This window comes from Pleurodeles waltl, chromosome 5, assembly GCF_031143425.1.
Source record: "Pleurodeles waltl isolate 20211129_DDA chromosome 5, aPleWal1.hap1.20221129, whole genome shotgun sequence".
NCBI classification, from domain to species: domain Eukaryota; kingdom Metazoa; phylum Chordata; class Amphibia; order Caudata; family Salamandridae; genus Pleurodeles; species Pleurodeles waltl.
The window spans coordinates 681,621,394-681,646,472 of record NC_090444.1 but is presented as its reverse complement, the minus strand read 5'-3'; the positions used below and the strand labels follow the sequence as shown (position 1 = coordinate 681,646,472).

General features: G+C 43.7%; 1 protein-coding gene across 2 annotated transcripts in view; it reads right to left on the bottom strand.

The window, feature by feature from the left end:
* SYNJ2 (synaptojanin 2) overlaps nt 1–25,079 on the bottom strand; it is a 494,632-nt gene that overhangs the window by 252,178 nt on the left and 217,375 nt on the right. For both annotated transcript variants that reach the window (XM_069234571.1, XM_069234573.1), the window contains exons 6-9: nt 23,789–23,850; nt 10,490–10,586; nt 5,820–5,992; nt 4,053–4,134 (exon numbers count right to left, since the gene is read on the bottom strand). In XM_069234571.1, coding sequence (XP_069090672.1) covers nt 4,053–4,134; nt 5,820–5,992; nt 10,490–10,586; nt 23,789–23,850 — 414 coding nt within the window. The remainder of the gene's footprint in view (nt 1–4,052; nt 4,135–5,819; nt 5,993–10,489; nt 10,587–23,788; nt 23,851–25,079) is intronic.

Below are 25,079 nucleotides of genomic sequence, written 5' to 3'. Positions count from 1 at the left end.
CAACCCATCCCTCGTTGACAGTGGAACAAGATCCCCGAAGAGCAACTCTTCTCAGCACTCGCCGCCAACCAACCCACCCTCACCACCGACCCCAACGACGCAGCCCTCAGCCTCACAAACTGGATCTCCAACTGCGCAGACAACCTTGCTCCCCTCAAACGCACGCATCGACAGACCAATACCGAAAAACTTCGCTGGTTCTCGGACACCCTCAAAGAATCAAAGAAAACTTGTCGCGCCCTCGAGAAGGCCTGGCGCAAGGACCACACCGCTGACAACATGACCGTCCTCAAGAACGCTACCCGGGAACACCACCGCCTGATCCGCGCTGCTAAAAAGAACTTTTTCACCGACAAACTGGACAAAAAGAGCCACAACAGCAAAGAACTCTTCAGCATCGTCAAGGAGTTCTCCAACCCCAACGCCGTCACGCCCTCACAGGATTTGTGCGAATCCCTCGCCACTTTCTTCCATCGCAAGATCAGTGACCTCCACGACCGCTTCGGACACCAGACCCAACATAACACCACCGAACCCGCACCCCCGGCCATTACCCTCAACAACTGGACCCACATCAACACTGAAGAAACCAAATCCATCATGAACTCTATCCACTCCGGCGCCCCTTCGAACCCCTGCCCTCACTTCATCTTTAACAAAGCCGACGACATCATCGCCCCGCACCTCCAGACCGTCATCAACTCTTCTTTTTCTTCTGCTACCTTCCCCGAATGCTGGAAACACGCCGAAGTCAACGCCCTACTAAAGAAACCTACGGCTGACCCGAGCGACCTGAAAAACTTTCGCCCCATCTCTCTTCTGCCTTTCCCAGCCAAGGTAATAGAGAAGACCGTCAACAAACAGCTGACCACCTTCCTGGAAAACAACAACCTGCTCGACCCTTCACAAACCGGATTCCGAACCAACCACAGCACGGAAACCGCCCTCATCTCAGTCACTGATGACATCAGAACCCTGATGGACAACGGTGAAACAGTCGCCCTCATTCTCCTCGACCTCTCGGCTGCCTTCGACAACGTCTGTCACCGCACCCTAATCTCCCGCCTCCGCTCCTCCGGGATCCAAGCCCAGGCCCTGGACTGGATCGCCTCCTTCCTCTCAAACCGTTCCCAAAGAGTTTACCTCCCTCCGTTTCGCTCAGAACCCACCGAGATCATCTGCGGCGTACCTCAAGGCTCATCGCTCAGCCCGACACTCTTCAATGTCTACATGAGCCCCCTCGCCAACATCGTTCGCAAGCACGACATCATCATCACCTCCTACGCCGACGACACCCAACTTATACTCTCCCTCACCAAGGACCCCGCCAGCGCCAAGACCAACCTACAAGAGGGTATGAAGGACGTCGCAGATTGGATGAGGCTCAGCCGCCTAAAGCTGAACTCTGAAAAAACGGAAGTCCTCATCCTCGGCAACACCCCGTCCGCCTGGGATGACTCCTGGTGGCCCTCGGCACCGCACCGACCCCCACAGACCACGCTCGCAACCTCGGCTTCATCTTGGACCCTCATCTCACCATGACCAAGCAAGTCAACGCCGTGTCCTCCGCCTGCTTCCTCACCCTCCGAATGCTCCGCAAGATCTTCCGCTGGATCCCCGCAGACACTAGAAAAACCGTGACCCACGCCCTCGTCACGAGCCACCTGGACTACGGCAACACCCTCTACGCCGGGACCACAGCCAAACTCCAAAATCGCCTGCAACGCATTCAAAACGCATCGGCACGCCTCATCCTCGACGTACCCCGCAACAGCCCCATCTCCGCACACCTGAGACACCTGCATTGGCTCCCAGTCAGCAAAAGGATCACCTTTCGACTTCTCACCCACGCACACAAAGCCCTCCACAACAAGGGACCGGAATACCTCATCCGACGCCTCAGCTTCTACGTCCCCACCCGCCTCCTCCGTTCCTCTGGTCTCGCACTCGCTGCCGTCCCTCGCATCCGCCGCTCCACGGCGGGTGGGAGATCTTTCTCCTTCCTGGCGGCCAAGACCTGGAACTCCCTCCCCACCAGCCTCGGGACCACCCAGGACCACTCCGCTTTCCGGAGACTCCTAAAAACCTGGCTATTTGAGCAGCAGTAACCCCCCCGTTCCCCTAGCGCCTTGAGACCCGCACGGTTGAGTAGCGCGCTTTATAAATGTTAATGATTTGATTTGATTTGATAAAGTTGCATGCATCCACTTGCTCTGGTGCTTGAGCAATTTCAACTGTATTGCTAGAGGTAAGGCAATGACACTCAAATCCACATTCATCTGGAAAACAGCTCAAGAAGCCAAGCCAACCTGTTGTCTAACTCACATCAAACACTGGTCATGGGATGACAGAAAGCTTCCAGTGCATGAATGAAGCCAAATTTATTATCCTAATGTGGAGAATAGACACTGCCCCTCTACCGCCTACATGCAATATAGAGCCTGCTGCCGCCTACTCAAAGAAGTTAAGAACGTGGGGATGGGGTTAAACTATAACCTTGTGTATTTATTTTCGTCTCAAACCAATGCCATGCTCAAGGCACCGGTGTACATGTGTCCACGTGATGGGAAACATTCACGTTTGTGTGGACGGCTTACCAGGTAGAGTTAATTAGATGCCTTGTTATAGGATGGCCAGACTGATGAATTACGAGGACCTATCAAAGAAACTCATGAATAGGTTACAAAAACATCAACATCAAATAGCTAGGATGTGCTTCAAGCTATGCAGAAACAACTTCCCCAGAGAGCACTTTACTAACTTCCAGTGGAAGCCAGTAAAAAAACTACTATGATCCACAACGCCTTTTGAAACAAACACCCAGCATTAGAAAGATTAGAACACACAACTGGATCCTTGCCAGGTACTCTTATCCAGCTACCTCCCACCTGATTCCTATCACCCCTTCAAACAGCAGAAACATGATAGCTGAAGAGAGTGCAGGGTCCCAAACCCTATATTCTTCTGCACTCTTGTCTATTGCTACTACCAAACTCCTGCCAACTTAGTAAAATCATGAAAAGAGAACAACTTAATTCACTTGAAAGATAGCCTTCCAGCCTAAAATGAACAAATGTTGGAAATGTGTTTCCCTAGGGTCCATCTGGATTACAACTACACTTGTTCTTTATGTTCTAATTTGTCTCTCACTATACTAAAATCACTATACAAAACAATACTGGCACACTTTGCCAACACTGAGAGGAATCGCAAGTAAAGGCCACATTGAGTAGATATTAACATTTTTAAAAATGTAAACAAGCGATTACTTAAAAGACAGTATGTGAAACAAGCTTAATTTGCCCTAAAATTATATAGTTTAAGATTGAAAGATTAAAGGACTCAAGAATCCTTAAATCGCCAGATCTCTATAACTTTTGTGAGGTAAAAGTACATGAAAGTACAGGTGTACGATTGCCATCTGTTTTCTGCAAGCAGATAATTAATACTGTCTTAATGCTAGTAACACATATGTTGACCGACAAGATAAATCAATGAAAGACCACCCTAGAAACATTACAAAGTGAGCTTGGAGGCTGGACTGAAAATGAAATGTAGAACTATTTCATTACACTCAATTGATACATTCTTTTATTCTTAAGTAATTTGTTTAAATTTGTTTAAAGGTTTTCTCTAGTGTGGAAATAGCCAGCAATGATATTACCAAGTGCTGAGAGAGTTTAGCTCATGATGAGAAATTGCATTAAAGAGTAGGGATAGAAAACAATGAGCAGAAGACTGTAAGGAGGAAGGAAAGTATAATTGGTAACTGAGAGATTTAAGGAAAGCAAGCATGAACTGGTGAAATATGTTTTTATGAGTCAGAAGTTTACAATTGAATGGACATTGGTAAGCTATGGTGCTTTGCCCCATTGAAAGGCTATTTCAGAACTCCATAGAAGGCTTTAGACATATTCCTGGATGTTTCAAGTGGAGGCCATGACAATGCAATAACTTTATCATGCAGCGTTTCCCATAACATTAATTTCTCCTGAATTCTGCCATGATATAAATATCACTGGAAATTCATGAAAACTACATGATGGACTCACCTCAAGAGCTATATATGCCTGCACACTATTCGTACGGTCCAAGCAGTCAAGACAGTTCATTCGAAAGCTTCCTTTCTGGAAACTGTATAACAGTATAAAAAGGTAATTCAAAAAATGCATACAAATCAAGTTAGTTTTCCATTGTTAAATCCTGAACAGGAATAGCCATCAGACCACCTATACACATATCTATATAAATAAATCTATATTTATGCAAATGATTCTACATCAATATTCATGAGCATAAACACACAATTATATATATATATATATACATATATATATATATAGAGAGAGAGAGAGAGAAAGAGAGAATCCTCCCTCTCCAAAACAATGAGAACAGAAAACCTTACACCACAATACTGCAAAGAACACAATTGAAAAGTAATCACAATAGCAAGTAATATCCACTATTATACAAAACTTTCATCACATAACAGGATACAGTTGGATCAAAAGAAAGAATACCAGCAGTGTTTACACATAAATAACAACTGAAGTACTGTTTTCTTTAATATAACCTTACTCTATTAATTTGCGTTTACTCTTACTGGGCAGGTGTGCCTTCTTTTGGATCAGTTCATTTACTAAAGCAGGCTGCTGCCACTTCTGCTCACCTCCAACACCTCTTTCGCTGAGGATTGTCTTCATGAATAGAAGTATCTACTTTAAAGCCATGCAGTATTTGTTAGACAACACACACAGTGCAGGGCGAGTAGACGTGGTGTAATCACTTACGTGCCCCCTTTTGTGGGTGGCATCATCAGTGCTCCTGCATACTTTGGTTGGAAAGCACATGGGAGCTTGGTAGTTGAAGTAGCGCACGTCCTCTTTGCACATATGACAGAGCCAGCACCTGAGCAGTGTCCTTACGAGACACAAGAGTGGTCACTCTTCTTGGTGATGTACCTGTACAGCCATAAACTCTCTCCAAAGAAGTGCAATTTAATACCAAAAAGTGATAATGCAATGAAAGATGATCTGAGTCAGAACCAGAAGGTCTCAGAGATTGTGCATAGTTCCGGCACAGGTTTATGTTCCCAATCAAGGGGACATTCATACATGCCTGGCCATATTATAGGCCCTCACTGATTAAAGAGCCTTTAGACAGGGAACGCAGTCAGATATATGTGAATCCCACCCTCATTTGTACAAGTACTTTAGATAATGGGAAGGTGCCTTATGGGGGTCGGTGGAGGCTGGAGGGGGGGATGACGGGGGGGGGGGTTACTGAGGATGTTATTGGCGTTAGGTGAACACCATTAACACCACTGCACAATTATTCTGCAACCCCAAGGATGATTCTGAACATGGATGCCTTCAACTGCAAAGAAGGGCACATGCTTATGCTGTCACCTGTTCAATATAACATCCCAATCATTGAGCAGATCTCATTTTACTGTAACAGATGCACATGCCATCTTAAGCAAACTCTTTTTTTATTACCACAAGATGGCATGTGCAATGCAATTTTAGTCCAGTGCCAAAACATGGTCTTCTCTGGCCATTTCAACTGGTTGATAGGCAGTGCCACATGTTCAAAATAACAGGACATCCCTCAACGGCCTATATTCTACGGGAAGTCAGACTACAGTAAGGCAATATTCATTCATTATACTGGTTAATTAAACAAGAGTCAGCAATTTTGTTCTGCTATGGACCACGAGTACCACAGTTACAGTTCGAAGATTGCAGCCAGAGCTTGCTGGTAGTCTATGACTCTGGAACATATATTTGAAAAAAATAGAAGTCAAAAAGAAGACTCACCATGGACTTACATTCTGGCCTTTTGCGTAAATGCCAAATTCATCCAGGTGCAACTTTAACTGAGGTTTCAGAAGATTTTCCAGTTTCTCAATCTTCCCGCCTTTCACAAGCTGATGATAATCAAAATTGATCATGGGCACATCTTCTGCATGCAAAGAGGCCCACAGCAGTTTCTAATGCACAAAGGTGGGAGAAAAAAACATCTTATTTGCAGTGAATGTGTAGAAGTTCTGTTGTTATCCAGAACATATGGAGATATGCTTTCACCCTATGCAAAGCTAGACATGGTTAAAAAAAATCTCCTAAACACATAGCATATTCATTTAAATAGATACACATTTGTGACTGAATGTGTCCTTAATTAAAAACTCATTTTGCAAACTGTTTTGCAAGGAAAAAAAATGTAAAATAGGGTTGGTATCTTTGTGCGAACTGTCTCTGTGCAAACTGGCTAATGATTTTGCTAGCTGCAATTTCTAATCGCTTGAAGGTGGAATTTTGCCTCCATAAATATCTTCTCTTTACTTCAAACAGGGTAAAACAAAGGTTAGAAAGAATTCGGAAGCTGCATGCCTTTTTACTTACAAACTGAAATCCATTAAAAAAGATATTCAGGTTATGAGTGATCAGACGGGGCAGTATTATTATACAATCAGTGGTTGGAAAGCATTCAAAAACATTATGGGAACTGCGATGCTGTACGCAAAAAAGTGGTGGTGTCAAAGGTGTGGGAAAAAAATGAAACATTCTGTTGACTTTTTTTCGGCCCTTTACCTTCAGGTAACCACATATAAAATAAGACACAGCTTAAATGAAAAATAAATGCCACTTACGTTAATTAGTGGGAAATTCACTATTGTTCACCATGCAACCTCTATTAATTAATGCACTGCGGAGGTCTGTGTCTGTAACCAGACAGCCACAGAACTGAATCGTGGTCGGTGCAGTGGAGTATAATGACTTGTGCGTGTTTAGTGCGCCAGGTCCCAGTATGTGACAGATAGCACTCTGAATATTTAAGCATCATTTTAAACTTGCATTACACATAGTTTAAGATAGGCTGCTACAAAATGAGCAAAATGGTTTGATAAAAAAAGTGCTTCTAAAATATAGATTTTACACAGACTATACCTAGAGCAATTTATTTAGAACTATCTTTTAACAGCACACAGTTCAAGTCTCAGCAGGTGGCTGGTGACTCCTTTGCACTACCACTCAAGAAAAAATAAGGCCCTAATTTTGAGTTGCCCGCCAAACTCTCTATGACAGAAAACTGCCACTCCAGTTTTCCACCCGCTGACCTGATTATGAGTTTCCCCCTGGGCCAGGAGGCGCCCACTGGACCAGCAGCAAACAGGCCACAACATTACTTGATTACAAGTCGGCTGCAATGTTGCGGTGTGTCAGGTGCGACAGCACCCGTCACGGATTCGATTGCCTCTAATTCAGGCAGTGAAAAGGGTGACAGGGCTGTCTATGGGGGCCGCTGCATTGCCCATGCCAAGTGCATGGGCAGTGCAGGGGCTGTCTATGGGGGCCCCAAGTGCCCGTCTCCACCAGCCTTTGCATGGCAGTGGAACCACCATTCAAAAGCCAGTGGAGAGGGGACTCGTAATCCCCAGGGCGGCTGTCGACTGGCAACAAACTTGTAGTGCCGGCGGGCGGACCGTGGAGGTCGGATCTGTCACAGTCATAATGTGGAGGCCGGACTTCTGCTTTGGCGGTGGTCCGACCGCCACCATGAGTCTGGCGGTCCCAGGACCGCCAGGTTCGTAATAAGGGCCTAAATCTGTGTCATCAAGCAGCTTCAAGTGATTCTATCAATTAAATCCAATAATGACTTCCATCACCCTTTACATTTCCAGATTAACCAGCTGCACACATATACATTTCTTTCAGGCGAACGGGCACCCTGGCAAGAAGGATTGTTTAGATGTATGCTCCTCCCTCGGTTTCACAGAACAAGATACACCCTGCCTTACATTTCAACTGAAGCATTTAATCTCTCGAAATTAACTGTCCACAGTTATTTTTCCACAAAAAGTAAGGGAACTGTTTTACTTAAATTAAAAAAATATGGGCACGTCATGCACCTCAGATCCCGCTCACTTTGAACACTGTCTATGATGCATTGCTAAGAAAACCTATGTATGGCACTGACATTGGCAGCAATAAACAAATTTGTATCGAATTTGGTGCCCACATTGCCACCCGATAATTGCTTGCTTTTCTAAAGCTGCATGCAATTGCGCATTGCTTTAAATTCAGAATAAACACCATGCTTTTCTCAACAACTGACAACTGCTGGAGGCATAGTACTCAATAAGGTGTTTGCAGCATTATGGAAGGTTGGTTAATTTGTGCCAACGTTCCAAGGGCTATAAACATTGACTCAGTTCCTGCTGCAAGGGTTTCCTCATTCATTTTATAACTTTGCATAATGAAAGGTAAAAAATGTCAAGTTAATTGTTAAGTTATGCTAATATTTTTACACCTCTATAGTGGCCTCATAAATGGAAAATGCTGTGTTTAATTTGAGTATGTGTTAGAAGGTGGGGCCGGCCGGCACTCATTTTTGGGGACAGGCACTTATTTTTCTTATTTATTATTTTAACAAACTCTGATCAAGAGCAAGAGGGAGAAAAATACAAAATCAGGAGTGCACAGAGTTAGAATGTGGCACCCTGACTTTCGATAGCACCGGCCTCGGGTTTCTGAGCCAAAAATTGTGCCCAGCACTTCCCTTTGCAAAATAAGCACTGGGAAATGCTGTGTTAATCAACCGCAAAAATCTAAACACTGCGGTGTTTCTTTTCTACTACTGGCAATGCTTGCTAGTGCTTGGGTGGTGAATATTTCAAACATTGTTGTGTTCTCTGAGATGTTTGGAGGTTGAGAGCTTCCTGGTAATACACACCCACCGAATGCCACCTCCCCTCGCCCCCCCAACCAATAGCCACCAACAACACAAGTTACATTTGAATACTTCTGGGAATAGCCATAAACTACATTTCCAAAAGTAAGGCTGGTGGGAGGGTATGAGCATGGAATTAAAGGATCATTTTGTAAGTGCAAACAGTTAAACCAATAAACTTTTTTTCCCCACAGATCTTATTTTGCAGTTTCAGTGATGGTTTTTCGAGGTCAGGGTGTAAACGTTCTCACAAATGCACGCCCTTTGGGAAAACGAGGTTTTTGCTAGAAAGCTACTGCACAGATGGTTGAGGTCATAACATCTGAAAACAGGAAGAGACATTTTTACCTAACTACATCAGGACAAGATGTGGCAATAATTGCACCAAGCATTTTTGTTTTCTTTCAGATTCTACCTTTTTGGAGACGATATATATTTCAATAAAACAATGTACATGCCAGCTTCCTATATTGCAATCACCTAAAATTACTTGTTTAAGGTACCGGTATAATCAGGCATTGTAAAAATGTGCACGACATTCAGCCAACATTGACTCTGGTGGCGCAGATTTATGGGGTAAGCTTCCTTTTAAGTTTTAAGAAATCAGTGTGCTTTTGGCTGGTACATTTATCCTAAACATATGCTGGAGATGGAAGTAAAAAATATGTTTTCATTCTTTTCCTCATGACTGCACAGGAACCCTTTTCCATATTTTCTTCTTGATAAAGAATATTAATTCTACCTCAAGAGCAGCCATTCTACAGATATTTCAAATGTATTTCATCTTTCTCTCACAGTCCCTCTCGAGTGAAAAAACATTTATTTCTAACATGTCCTCAAATAGGAGTCGTGCCAGCAGAGGCTTACAGGAATTATGAATCAGGTAGTAAGGTGCAACAACTTTCTGAACAGAGATCCTCATTCACAGTGCCCCTCAGTTTGGCCCAGAAACGTTACACCTTCTCCACCCACCCAAATTACTGATACTCAGTGGTGGCTGTCGCCGATCAAGGGTGGTGTGGGGAGGGTGTTGGGCTGAGGGGGCTGGTTTGACGCCCGCTCAGGCACAGGGAGCGTGTGATATTTCTTCAACCCAGCTGTGTAACACAGCTGGGTTGGAGAAAGGTAAGTGTGCATGTCAGTTTAACAGTGGCCACCACTCCTCCTCCCTACCCTAGACCTGCAGTTAGTGACAAATAAAATTATAATAAAATTATTTTCTTAGCATTTTATCTGTAACTGCCTGACTGACGGGGGGGGCGGGGGTGCAACGCTCCAGAATCAAACTCAGTGGCTTGTGGGAGGCAAAGTTACCAGCTAGTAGGAGAGGGATCCGGAGGGTACCTTTACAAATTAGGAATTAATGGCTCTTCTACTGGTAGAACTAGTTACACCTGGCCAAGTGGAAGAACCACAATGAATTATAACAGGCATCACGCAGCAGGACAGGGTTTCCTCAATGTTTTAGGCTGCCCCCAGCTCTATTCATTAGAAAGAAAATGACTGCAGAGCTAACCAGGTCTGAACAAACTCTGCTTCTGTTTTCATTTTTCAATCGAAATAGTCGAAAACTGGTATTTTCAATAGGAAATGTTTTTTCGTCGGAAACGTATACAAACTAATTGGTATGACTACACACATATGTACACAAACTAGAAAAACAGGATGCATCAGAATTAGAAACCGAGTCTTTGACAACAGACAACCCATTAGACGTTTACTTTCCTAGGTGTAATGAAAACGGAAGCAGAATTACCTTGAAGGCCCGGCTCAGAACTTCTTCTCCCCCTTTACTTTTCAACAAGTTAACAATAACTTGTTTTCCATACTGCTCTTTTAAGAGCATAATGTGCCTGTAACAGAAACATGCGTAGGTGAAGTCTGGAAGCACACAGCAGAATATCATCAGAACATTCATCATTTAGCACCATTTTCTGGTTACACCAGCATAAATTAAGAAATACTTTATAGCGGAGCATAGGGTTCTGCTGAGATTTATTTATTCAGAAACTATCTCGAGCCCCAAACCAGCAAGTTGACAAGTACAAGTCTCATCACACATTTCAGAGGAGTTTCTCCAAAAAGGTGTCTTATGTCCACTCACATGAGCTGCTAGAACAGAAATAAAAAAAATAAAAAAAACAGCAGTCTTTGGTCAGTTTATGGACCCGTTTGATACATCATTTGTGCTCTCTATAAGGTCCTGGAATTTTATTTCCATAACTTACAACTTTCCTCTCCCACAACCTTTTTGGACAGGGTCTACCAAATCTATATCCTTAGAGTCACCCCTTTGGGAAAATATGGTCTTGATTCTTTTCAGTACGACTTCTCTTGTTTTGCCTACTTTTTCTTTACCAATCTGCTATGGTCCACGCCTCAGCCAGGCAACATGTCAGAATTCACCCCTGATTATCGGCCAGATAACATATCAGAATCCATAGCGCCAACACACACAACAAAAGGTATCACTCAAGCAGCGAAGAAGGATGGTCAGTAATTCAAGCATTGTTGCAAGCCAGAAGAGGTGAGCAACAATTCTAGTAGCTTGAAGTAAGGACTGCAGTTGCATGGATGCATAAAGGAGTGATACAGGAGGCAGTCTAAGATGAGATCAAAGTTGGCTCTCTCAAGACCCTATCAGGGGAGAGAGAAGTGCCATCATTGCTTGGAAGCTGTAAAGGTACAGATGAAGACAAGCGGAGGGAAAGCTAGATCGCAGCCCTTTGTTTCTCACGAATCCTCGCACCTGCTCTCTCCTGTTACAGAGCATTGACAGTTGACATGGCGCTCATGGGCTTGTAACAAAAGCGGACATTGGTTTGCTGGGTACCCTTCCATTGCTTCAATGACAAATGAAATAGTTGCAAGGATAACACTGCTCATAAAAACTGTGATTAGAGCTTTTACACTTCAACAGCCACATTAAGGGGGAATTACCAGTAATCCAAGTAAAAGGTTGATTTAATAGATAGTGTAATAATCAGTCAAACGCCTTCCTGACTGACACACATCTTTTAATGGAGATTACACTCTTGTTTCTAGAAAGTTTGGGATAGTGGAGCAGTTAAGGATTTTTTCATGGAGTCTGCTTTAGTTCTTTAAAGGCCTTGTCCATTGGACCCTTCCATCATACTTGATTATGTTATTTTCTTTTAGGAGATTCGAAAGAGCAGCTGCTTTGTTGTAAAAATGTGAAATGAACCAATGGTAATTTTCCAACCCCACCCCATCCCCAAAATATTTACACAAGCTTCGTGGTTTTGAGTGGTTTGATGTCTTGAATGGTCTGGATCATACTTAGCCTTCCGCAAAACATACTGATTTACTTGATGTTTAGGGATTGTCTGCTAAAGTTCAAACTGTAATGCCGAACAAACAATGTGCATATGTTTTATGCAGACTTTGTATACATTACTAAATACAAGCACACCGTCCTGATTTAAGAACATGCTTCATAACTTTTTATAGCCAGGCTTCATGTGAACCAAACCAACAGGTGTGATCTTCATTTGAAAAAGACCCAGTGGAGTGGCACTCACTGGTTGAGAATAACCTTTGGTGAGGGTAAATGTGCTAATATATATTTCTGTCCTTATTCAATAAAGCAAATCGCATATGTAGGGCCTAGGCTAGGTGTTGCATTTTTAGCCTGCACTGATCCTCAAAAATCAATCCAGAAGCATATGCTGTTATCCGGTTTGTGAGCCTGTACAATCTGAAAGAACCACTCATCTGTGGATTCTTTAATGATTCACATCGTCAAAAGATTCACTATATCCTGATGTACTGTTTCCTCCAAGGCTTTGGTGATTAGTAATGATGTTAGACCTGTCAACCTTAGGGTGGTCTACCCCCAAACTATTTGCCTGCTTGCCTCCAATTTTGCTGAAGTCGTTTCTGTTGGCCTTAGGACTCTGTGCAGTTTACCACTGCCAACCAGTGCTAAAGTGCTTTTGCTCTCTTCCTAAAACATGGTTTGACTGGCATATTTAATTTACTTATTAGCCACAAAAAGAGTGCTACTTGTGCCCAGTGCCTGGAATTTAAATGCTACTAGTGGGCTTTCAGCACTGATTGTGCCATCCACTTAAGTAGCCCTTTAAACATCTTTGGGGCCTGCGATTTTGGGGCCTGCGATTGCAGAGCCTGTGTGTGCAGTTTAAACTGCCATGTTGACCTGGCAAAATAACCGTTCTGACGGGCCCAAGCCAGGTCCTCCGATTCTTGGAGAGGGAAGCGCCTTGCTTGATTACATGAGAATTTGCAATCAACCTTTGGTAACACAGGGGTACTTTGATTTTTTGCAATTTTAACCGCTCGGCCAATTATGAGCTTTGTACCAGGATCATGTGATCTGAATCATATAACTTCAGCCTTGCTTCCTCACGGCAGGGCAGCGTCAGAGGAGTACAGGGAGCCGAATAGGTGATTGTGAGGATAACATTCCTTGGTATAGTAAGTGTGGGGGGTACCAGAACACTAGAGTTCCTTCTATCTTGGAATGATTGGGTAAACATTATGTTTTCCATCTCTATAGTGTGACTATAGCGATCACCCCACCCCCACTGCTTCATGGAGCCTGAATTCTTAAGAGTTATGTAGGCGTCATAGAAATGACGCATGATTTGCCTTACACTAGCATGTTTAAGACTATTGGCTATTTATTTATTATTTTTTCATGTGTGTGTTTATGTGCATATATATGTTGAGTCTATCGTCTGGGGGAAACTCACGTAAATGCATGCCTTGTTTTGCACACAACAATTGCACTGTGCATAAGCATAAGACAACTACATGAACAGGAGTGGTACTAGCCTCTTAACAATACTTATCTGCGTATTTCGTTTTTCTGTTTCAGAGACCATTAGTTGGAAAAGGTCCTATATGATCTGTATGATTGCATGCTTCCTGTTTAGCGCACTGTGTAGACCAGCATTAGGAGAACTTCTACGGATGTAGTCGGTCCTGAAGAAAGCCTGCTAACCCTGAGTGGCATTTGAGATAAGCTCAAACATGTCAACCTTATTGAATTATAGATGGTAGGGGTCATTGCACCCTTTATACATCTCACAGTTTTTATCCCAACTAAAGGACCTTATTATTAAATAAGTGGTAGGATCCTGAAGTCTTTTTTAACTTTTAACTTGCACTTAAGTTTTAGTAAGAGCTCAGCTTACAAACTGCGTTGAGCCCACCCACTCACACTAGGTGTGGTGAGTAAGAATCCAATGATGAAGCATGCCACTGGTGGTACTAGTGGGTGAGGAACCTACTAATATATCCATGTGATGCAAGAGTCTCACCGTTTCACCTGGGTGCAGATCCCTTTCCACGTTGGTATATATTGAGACCAGTGATTCGGGAACACTTATAATAGAGTTTGCTATCTGCAAGGCTCCCCTCTCTTGTGTAATGATGCTAATATTAAAGGGAAGCAGAAGGTGGTCCCTTTTTTTGGTTGCTTCTTTCTGCCTCCTATGTTCCTATATATTTAAAACGTTGCACATGTACTTTTAAGTTTTACCTGCTCTGTAGTGAAAAAGTCTTAAATTCCTTTTCCACTACTGCAAGGCCTATCTCTCCCATAGGTTAGCTTTGGGATTACCTTATTACATCTTATAAGTGTAAATCACAATATGGAAGGTTTCTATTTTTTAAGTTTGGTGTCTCTGGAATCACAATTTAAAATCACAGCTTATGGTGAAATCGGGTTTTAAATTACAAATCTGAAAATGCCACTTTTAGGAAGTTGTCATTTTTATACTTAAGCCATTTGGTGTCTGCTGCCTGTCTCTGATCACTTGTCTGGGGTGGGTTACAGCTTAGTTTTGTGTATTCCCTCTAGACAGCCACACACAAGAAGAGAGCGTAGGTATGACTTGATGGGCCCTGATGGCCCATACTGACAGGAGGGGAGGAGCTGGTTACAGCCTCATAGTTTCACATGAACAGGCATCCTGTTCCCACACAAATGGCTGCATACCTCCTGTAGTGAGTCTGGAGCCAGGGCAGTAAAGGAGGACCTCTATGCACTTCAAAGACTTCTTTGAAGTCTCCCCCACTTAAAAGGAACCACTGAATATAAGAACTGAACCTCAGACCCTACTACTTCAGTACACATCTGGGCCTGTAGATACCATGCCAGGAAAAAAGACTGCTGTGCTGCTACAAGGATTGACATTCTGCTGGACTGCTGCTCTGGAAGAACTGCTGTCTGGCTGTGCTGACCTGCTACCCTCCTTACCTGGGTGAAAAGGACTGGACCTGCTCTCTCCATCCCAGAGTGACTCTATTGGCCAGCTGACTTAACCCAAAGTCTCAAGGACATAAAAGATTTCCAACCAACCCAACACTGCAACCAGACTGTTCCAGCTGTGAGCCTCACCTGCCAAGTGGTAAAGTATCTATTAAGGTGCTGCTCGAGGAGAACCACCGCATCTCTGCTGTTGGGTGGACAGAACCGGTTCATCTCTGTGGCTGTATGGCCTAGCAGTTCGGGCTGGACTGTTCCCATGGGGAACAGGGTCAAGACTGATTTGCATATGGCTGGGTCCAAACTGGAATGGCATGGGCAGCAAAAAACCGATGGATTTAGGCCCAGATCACTGTACTGGGGGTGAATGTTTTACAATGTTCAGCATTCCGTCCATCACTGGTTGTTTTTGCTTTGTTGCCCTAAGTGGGAAGGGTATGCCCAGACGTGGGTCCTGTGCTTCCCATGCCACTGGATTCAAGTTAGCCTGGCTGATGAGGGGTGAAACCCCGAAACCGGTCCCAGGATGCTTGTTTCCAGTCCAGGGAAGACCTGGCCTAGCAGTTCGGGCTGGACTGTTCCCATGGGGAACAGGGTCAAGACTGATTTGCATATGGCTGGGTCCAAACTGGAATGGCATGGGCAGCAAAAAAACGATGGATTTAGGCCCAGATCACTGTACTGGGGGTGAATGTTTGACAATGTTCAGCATTCTGTCCATCACTTGTTGTTTTTGCTGTATGGCTACAACCAGGCACATCACTTTCGAAACCAGCACTGCTACGCTTTCTTCAGTGCACAGTCCCTGCATCCCTGCTGACGATGCCGAACTCCGCACTGTAACCACTGCACTCATCAGTATCAGTGCATTGCCTTGACGTCGGCATGGCAGGCACTTGCACCCGAACTCCATTGCATCTTGGCTTTGACGCATCTCCACCGCTGCATGGGGAACTTGGAAGCATCTCCTCAACTGCATGAGGAAAATCAATGTAGGTTCTCTACGGCGTGGGTCCGAACTAACGCAATGCTTACGCACTGTAATTTTAAGGTACTCTGGTTCAGCAAGCACAACGAGGTCCCTGTAGCTGGCCCGCATTCCATTGTGGTGGGACTGAACTTTTGACTTTCACCCGGTCCAGCACAACCAGATATCAACGGTTAAAGCTCTTTGCTTCCAAGTGCGACTGTACAGTTTACTCTTTGAAAATTCATAAACCAAGTTCTACTTATTGGATTTTTGTTGTCTTGGTGTATTTATTGAATTTGGTTCTATTTTTCTAACCAGGTATGGTAACTTTTTGTGTGGTGTTCTCACTGTTTTACTATTTGAAGTGTTGCACAAATACTTTAAACATTGCCTCTTAAGTTAAGCATGACTGCTCTGTGCCAAGCTACCAGAGGGTGAGCACAGGTTAATTTAGGGTGTGTTGTGTCTTACCCTGACTAGGACTGTGGTTCCTGCTTGTTCGTGGTGCATACCTTGGTCAACCAGAAACACAATTTCTAACAAATGGACTTTGAGGCAAGATGGTTGCTGGTGTAGTGTAAATGTTATGTTCCATTCCCCTGGCCCAATGCAGTAATTTGCTGACATGTTTTTAAACGTTTGTATGAAGGTCTGCAGGTCTCAGTTTTTGAGACAAATGTCTGTCAATACAGCAAACTCAGAACTTCAACTGAAACAAAAATGGAAAGCACTGGTGCATAACCTTATTCATATTTATGCCCATAGGTTCTATGCCATTTTTCTCAGTTCACAGGGTAAAGTTGTTCAGTATATCAAAGATTGTCTCATTAGGAAATCTTTAAATCACTTAGCTCTGTTATTTGGCAGAAGCCTTTCCACTGGGCCTGAAACTTTCTTTCCACTGGGTAAATGAGATCCAACAAATGAGTCTCTGACCTTAAAGGTATATAAATGTATGTTTCAATCGTACAAATTGTTTGTCCTACCTGCTGTTTATTCATGCGGAAAAAGATGTGCATTTAGTTGACAGCATCCTGTAGCAAATGTGAGAGAAGTGAGGCTTTTTGTTAGGATGTTCTTGCGCTTTCCATTCTACTTGTATCATATCTAACCCATCCTGTGGCTGTTAGCCACTGAACAATTTAAAAGAAGAAGCTGTTGGACGTTTTAGCATATTAGACACCTGTGGCAGTGCTTTTGTATTTCCATGTATGCTCCAGGCCCAGTAATCATTACAGCATTTATTATTATTTTCTTTTATTTGTTCCTATGTATAGGCAAGCAGCAAATCTAAGAACTGATTACTGAACCAACCAACACGTTTGTTGTTCTTCCTACTGTACTTTCCCATAGTATTCTTTACATTATTCTGGTTAGTGCAACAGACTAGTCTCTTTCATAATGTAGCAATGCTCAGTGTTCCTTGTACTTGCAGGGTTATTGAGATAATTATTTGGTACAAAAACTTGTGTGGTCCCTGGGCAGTACAAAAATGTGTGTGCCACATCTAACAACGACTGTGTTCTACCTTAAAGGAATACTCACTCATTCACTCTTCTGCTTTCCACCTTTCTTTTCTCACAGTCTTTTTTAAAGAAAAAGGTCTGGTACCACCAATATTTGGGCTAGTAATATAAGTGCTTAAATAACCCCTCCATTAAAGAGTGACAGCCCATACTAACACAGCTTCTTCAACAAAGGATAGAAATCAGGGCAAATTGCGAGAAAGGGTGCTGTTAACCCAAAGTTGCACAGGTAGGGCCATGAGCTTCTTTTAGCCTGTAGTAAAGGACTTGAGTCTTAACTCTCAAAGGAGTTGAGAGTAATTTGGACTCTTTAGTTAGTGTTAGCGGTCCAAACCCATGAGCTCAAGCAGAGTGGTCTTCACTTCAGCATAAGGGAAAACTCACACCTAATCAGTGATCTACAGCTTGCTGGCCAAGGACAGAGCTACAAATGAGACCAATCAGCTTGTTCAGCTACCCCTTCAAACTAGAAAAAAAAATCAGCCCAACCATATTGATATTTGCCTTGCTGGTAACGTAACATTTGTGGGTCTGATTTGGGCCAGCTAGAATGTTTCCACTAGTTTGTTCAGATATTTACATCCCCTACCTTATACACCAAATCAGCAGTTAAGCAGGTACAAGTCTTGGTATTGGCTTAAAATCTCTAAACATTACACTTCAAATCAGAATCTTCTAAACAGAAGACTTTAAAACGCATGGCTTGCCAATTGTTAGTTGTAAAAATAACTACTTTGAAAAATAAACACTTCTCAAAGTGATTAATCCTAAAATATTTTTAAGTAAGAACAGTGTGAAAAAGGTGAATAGGGTTAAGGTTGCAGGCTATAAGCTATAGGGGTTAAAGATGTGGGGCCTGGGACAAAGGTTTAAAGGTATAAGGTAAAGGGTTTGGGGTACTGGGTTATAGGTATAGGGGTTTAGGATGTGGGGTAAATAGTTAAGCTAAGTTATCATCTAGTAGTCATCGATGTGCCAATCTGAGAGTCCAGAACTCATTTCTTGGCGCCTGCCCCCTATATAATACAAAGGATTTGTCTATTTAATTTAGACTCCTCTTCTCTCCCACTTAACTCTCTGCCAGTATGTCATAATCCACATTTCCTCTGCCTTGCCAAAACATGCAAGAATCAAATACAACACTAATAGTTAGGTTGGAAACTCATCGAAATCTACTATACACCACAACCCTCAAAAGAGATTGTGCCTGACTGATTAAGCAGGATGATTAGTGCTTTAGGCTCTGTATGAAGTGGAGCATGTGTGTACAGCACTGCAAATGTAAATGATGCAGCTGATTAATAGATAAGGGAACCAGCTCCCAAAGTGGTGACTCTAGGAAGTACTCTCAGGTGAGACTGCCTCAGGTGTTCAAATTCGCCTTCTTGGGAAACTAAAGTGCCATTATAAGGATTTGAATGTGGAAAAGGAACTGTGGGAATAAACAAAAGGACTGAGCTTTGTGAAACTTAGGGAAATAAAGACAATGTGAAATCTAGCTTGCAGCAATGGTTGTACAGACAATTGTGCACTACTTGGGGCTTGGTGATAAGTGATTTGTTATTGTAGATCAATGGGAGCCCATTTTTCCGGGACATTGAGCAAACTGCAGAGGCATTTCAATCAATCAATCAAATATTTATAGAGTGCACGACTCACCTATAGGGACACAAGGTGATAAGGGGTGAGTCCTCAGAGATCAGTTGAAGAGCCAGGTCTTGAAGTCCTTCCTGAACTGAGGCAGCGATGGTGACTATCTCAGGTGATGAGATAAGGTGTTCCAACCTTTTGCTGCCAGAAATGAGAAAGATCTTCCTCCAGCCAAGGACTTCTTTATGCGGGGTACGTTGGCGAGCGACTGCTGGGACGAGCAGAGAGGTCTGGAAGGGGTATACCAGGTGATAGAGAGGTTGGGGTAGCTGGTTCCACTGTCGTGGAGGGCTCTGTAGGCATGTCCAAGGAGTTTGAAGTTTATCCTCTTCTCGAAGGTGAGCCAGTGGAGGTTTTTCAGGTGTTCTGTGATGTGTTCTCAGCGGGTGATGTTTAAGATGAGTCTAGCAGCAGCGTTCTGAATTTGTTGCAACTTGTTCAGGTTCTTTTTGGAGGATTCAGCATAGAGGATGTTGCTGTAGTCAAGTGTGCTTGTGATTAGGGCATGTGTCACGGTTTTCCAGCAGTCGGTTGGTATCCATCTGAAGATCTTCCATAGGCATTGCAGGGTGTGGAAGCAGGTGGAGGCAACGGAGTTGACCTGTCTGGTCATGGTGAGCGTTGAGTTGAGGATGATGCCTAGGTTTTGTGAATGGTCTGTAGTGGTGGGAGGCCTGCCCAGTTTTGAGGGCCACCAGGAGTCGTCCCAGGCTGATGAGGAGGGTCCTAGGATGAGGATCTAGGTTTTGTAAGGATTCAATTTAAGGCAGCTCTCCCTCATCCAAGTGGTGACTGCTTCCATCCCGTCCCTGAAGTTCTTCTTGGCTTTTGAGGGGTTCTCGGTGAGGGAGATGATCAGCTGGGTGTCATCTGCCTAGGAGACAATATTCATACCGTAGTTCCTGATGATGGGGGTGAGTGGAATCATACAGATGTTGAACAGAATGGGGCTCAGCAATGATCCTTGGGGTACTCCACAGCTGATGTCAGTGGGTTCTGACAGGTGTGGCAGGTGCCTAACTTTGTGTTCTGCCTGTCAGGAAGCAGTGTACCCATCAAAGGGCCTTGCTGCATATGCCTACTTCGTAGAGTCTGGCGCATAGTGTGTGGTGAGACACTGTATCGAAGGCGGCTGAAAGATCAAGTAGGATAAGGGCGGCTGTTTGGTTGAGGAGGGAGCAGATGTCATCTATGGCTGCGAGCAGGGTGGTTTCAGTACTGGGGTTAGGTCTGAATCCTGACTGGGAGATGTCCAGGAGGTTGTTGTCCTCGATGTGTTGGCGTAGCTGAGTGTTGATTGCTTTCTCTGCGACCTTAGCTGGGAAGGGCAGCAGCTAGATGGGGCTGTAGTTCTTGATGTCCATTGGGTTGGCTGTGGTTTTCTTCAGAAGTAGGTGGATCTCAGTGTGCTTCCAGTCTTTAGGGTAGGTTGCTGACTCTAGGGAGCAGCTGATGGTCTTGCAGGGTTTGGACGCGTTCGAGGAGCCCAAATTGACTGATCTGATTGATTGATAAGATTGATCACAGGGATTCCTCATATTGAGAGTTACTTGGTTTGGGTACCACAAATACAGCAACAACTTTGTCATCAAAAGTGAAAAGACTGCATTCTTGAGTGAGGTTTGTACCACTTCTTCCACAGTGTAGAAAATCAATTTAGGCCAAGAGGTAAAATAGCAGTGATAATAATTTGGAAAAAAAAAAAAACAGTAATTTGCTTCTGCATTAATTTGCAACAAATAAAACAATGACTCTGGTGACTACTAATGTTAGAAACCTCTCTCAACCAATAATCACAAAGTAGTGTTCCTATAAAAGACTACTAAGTGGTTAAGTGTTTATTTCAGTTCAATAGTGTAGGAAGCTGGCTCTCTATATAGTGTAGTAAAACGAAGTGCACTGTGCAGAGAGTCCAGTGGATCCCCAACTGGTACTGAAGAAGCAAAAGTGGATAGAGCTAATGCTCAATTTTTGTTGTAGTGTAGGCTTATCAGAGAGTTGTTGGACTCATCACAGGTAATAAATGAGACACACACTCAATGAATAAATCCAAGTTCAATTTAGAAAATTAACATTTGCTTTTATATGTGCTTTGAACCAAAGAACTTCATTGTAAGGTAAGCTGTTTTCAAAAGATAAATACTTTGCTGTTTTAAAAATCATCACAGTGCAATTTTTCAGTTCAGCAATGCTAACCTATGGGAGGAAAACAAGAATGCAGTTTTGCAGGTAAGTACATGACTTACCATTCCAGCCTTTGGAATTTTAGGTCAACACCAGGCAAGGTTCAAATCAGTACCAAAAGTGCACCCACAGCGACACAGAGGCAGCTGGGTGCAGAGGTCGAATTCAGAGTCAGGTGCCCAATGTTAACCAAGAGACAGAGGGGTAAACGAAAATCCAATTCTCATGGGTGAGTAAAGCAATGTCAGGGGTTGATTTCCTGGAGTTGAGGTAAGCACAAGCGGGGGAGGTCACAAGGCAGCACCAATCATTCACCCTCAGCGGCACAGGGGCAGCGGGGTGCAGAGTGCCAACACAGCATTGGGCAGCCAAAGTTAGCCAATGGAGACAGGGGGTAACTGAAGATGCGCTGCTCACAGGTGAGTGATGTGGTGTCAGGGATCAATCTCCTGGGGTTGAAGTATGCACGGGGGCACAAGGCAGCACCAGACTTACACCCTCAGCAGCAGAGGGGCAGCGGGGTGCAGACTGCCAATACAGCGTTAGACGCACAATACAAGTCGGTGGGGGGGATCCGTTTTGGAAAAGGGCTGCAGGCTCGGGCTAGCCAGGAGGTTGAACAAAGAAAACCCATAGCTGCCATGGTAAGTTCTAATGCTAGGGGACATAGGGACACCAACGATCCAGCTCCCCATGACCCAGGGGCTCTGGGTGCAGGGGTATCCTTTGCAATTGGGAGCAGTTTACTGGGCAGGTCGGGTCAGGAGGAGTCTTAGATTTGAGGCTGCAGGCTTTGAGGCAGAGTCCAACAGGGGTCAGCCCACGGTGGACTCAGAATCACTGGGGAATCTTTGCAGGATTGGCGGGCTGCTTGGGGCATGGGCGTTGGGTGCAGAGGTGAGTCCGGAGGTGGTTTTGTGGTCCCGTAGGGCAGCGTTCTTTTTCTTTTAAGTTGGTTTCTTCTTGAATAGGTCTGCTGTTCTCGAGAGATCTTGATCTTTGTCGAAGGCAGGCAGTCCTCCCAGAGCTTTGGAGGTCACTGGGCTGCAGTACAGGTCATCTTTTGGTGAAGGATCGCTGAGAGCTGCAGACAGGCCGGTAGGGCTGGGGCCAAGTGGGTTGGTGTCTGCAGTCTTCTCTGCTAACGGACTCTGTAGCATCCGGTTCTTTTTAGGTCATCAGAAATCTGAGTTCTAGAATTCAAGGGTGCCACCTAAATACTCAATTTAGGTGTGTTACAGGGAGTGCCAGGCGGTAGCCAATGGGCTGACCACCTTCCGGGTGACTACACCCTTCTTATGACTACTTCAGTTGGGAAGTGAACATAAACCTAACCCTAGTGGCCTAATTTCTTCCAAACAAGATGGAGGTATTTAAAAAGTAGTGTAATGTCCACTTCAGCTCATCCACCTTGGGGGTAGAACTGGCACAAAGTGGGTACTCCTCAGAACCAGTCAGTCAACACACTAGTTATTGGTAGGTTTTCAGGGGGCACCTCTAAGGAGCCATCTGTTTGCATTTCCTAATAAATCCATCACTGGAATCAACGAGGGTTTATTATTCTGAGATGTTTGATACCAAACATCCTAGGGTTCAGAAAAACCATCATGTAGCTGGGGAACCCGTAGTGATCTGTGCTTAGCACATGCTTTTAAAATGGCTTCCCTGTGCACTTACTATGTCTCAAAATCGACAGAGGCATAAGCAGAGGTATATCTGCTCATGAATAGATGCCCTAACATGTAATATAATTCAGCCTGCTAGAGGGGCGACTTACATATATTGCATGCAGTGTTAAGGAGACATGGCACACAGGATGTGTACCACTTTGTGTCTTCAATTTTGGAAGCACCTTGTCACGCAGCTTGCAATGTCTGCATAAGGTCGGTTCTGGGTCCCTCAGAATGGCACAAGTTGTGCTGCACCTCCGAGGGGCCCTCTTCAGTACCCATGGCCTAGGTACCAGGGGTACCATTTACTAGGGACTCATACGGCTATACGGCCTGCTCACTTGGAGATCAAGTGACGAGGTTTCTTGTTCTAGGGAAAGAACACTGGCACTGGTAGAGCTGGTTAGCAGGAACCCAGTGCACTTCAGTCAAAGTTACGTCTAAAAACCAGGCAACCCGTGTGTGGGGGAGGGGGTGTTACTGCGACCAGAACCCAGCTCCCTACAAATGGTTTCAGAAATGACTATTTTTACAAAATGAAATCTTTGTTTCTTTTGTGGACTTTTACTTGCTAGCCTTTGCGTTCTAGTATGTGAAGCTCCTAGCCTGGAAAAACATCCCTAAAATGTGTTTCTTAAAAGTTAGTTCTGATTTGAAATCCTCAAGGCTGAGTTTACATATTTCATTGACACACAGATTACAGGAGTATCAACCATTAATGCCATTAATCCCAGGGTTGGTCCACTATTTTTAGCAGTTGAAAATGATGTGCACAAGAATACATTCATAGTCAACCTACCTATCAAAAGCAGGAGCGTTGGCTTCTAGTCCCCTAGTTAGCTTCAGATGATGAGAACCAACCTTAACAAAAAACAAACGTGAACATTTAAAACAGCAAATTATTAAATCTGAGATATACTAGCTACGAGACTTGTTGTCTGCAGGCCATGATGTCTCATTCCTTCACTATTTAAAATCACTGTCTTTTTTTAAAAATCCTATATTTTGCAACATAGTTTCCAGAGATGATTCCAATAAAAATGAAGCGGCCAGATGCGTTTGTTTTCATTTCAACAATATCCATAACACAAAATCCCATTTTCAGATATTACGCAATGCCGTCTGTGTACCTTTTGAAAAGTTAAAAAATTGGAAAACTGGTCTGCTATTTGAAGGATACCGGCAAAACGTAGAGGCATCTTATTTTTTGTGAGAACTGATTACCAAAAAATGTATCCTAAAAATAAATTCGCAATTTTTCCACAAGCATTATATTTTTTGTACATTCAGTTCTAGCAAACCTTTTGTACTGTGGGTATTCAAAACCATTCTTCCCCTCACCAGCAGAGGCAGTGGCAAAGCTTGGGAGAAAGCAACTAGCGAGACAGGGTGAAAAAGGAAAGTGACAAAGAATGGACTATGGCATGTGGGAACCTGGACAAAGTGACAAGATTATCAGAATTTTAGAAATGGGACTTTATGGGAAGGACAAGAGTGGGAGATATGAGGTAAAAAGCCATGCTGTCCATCTCCCACATCACTGAGGAGTTTGAAATGCCTAAGACACAATGTTTCAAATATCTCCAATAAGTCATACATTAAGGTGTGTGGGAACCGGGGACAATTTAGGACTATAATCCATTAGAAAACTGTTTCCCAACTGAAAAGATGTGTCCAGAGCTGACTCATACAAAACACTCACAAACAACATATATCACCATACGTTACCAAAACTAAGAAGTACATTTATAAAAACAATAGGAATAATTGAGTGGGATGAATGACAATTAATTCCAGCTTCTGGCTTATTCATCTCAAGTACTACACACGTTTTACTACTCCAGAACAAAAATACATTTGTTTGGACACACAGTCTTCACAGTAGTTGCGAAGGCATGGGCAGGATGGCAAATTCTACAACATACTGTGGCTACGCCTCGAGATGCATGCTTTCTGAGGGTGGTCACCAAAAAAAGACCCAATACAAGACACTGTGGGCACCATTAGAGCTGGCACTTCTGGGAGTATGGGAAGATTTGATAATTCCCCAGCTTCACAAAATAGAAGTATAGGAAGATTTGATAATTTTC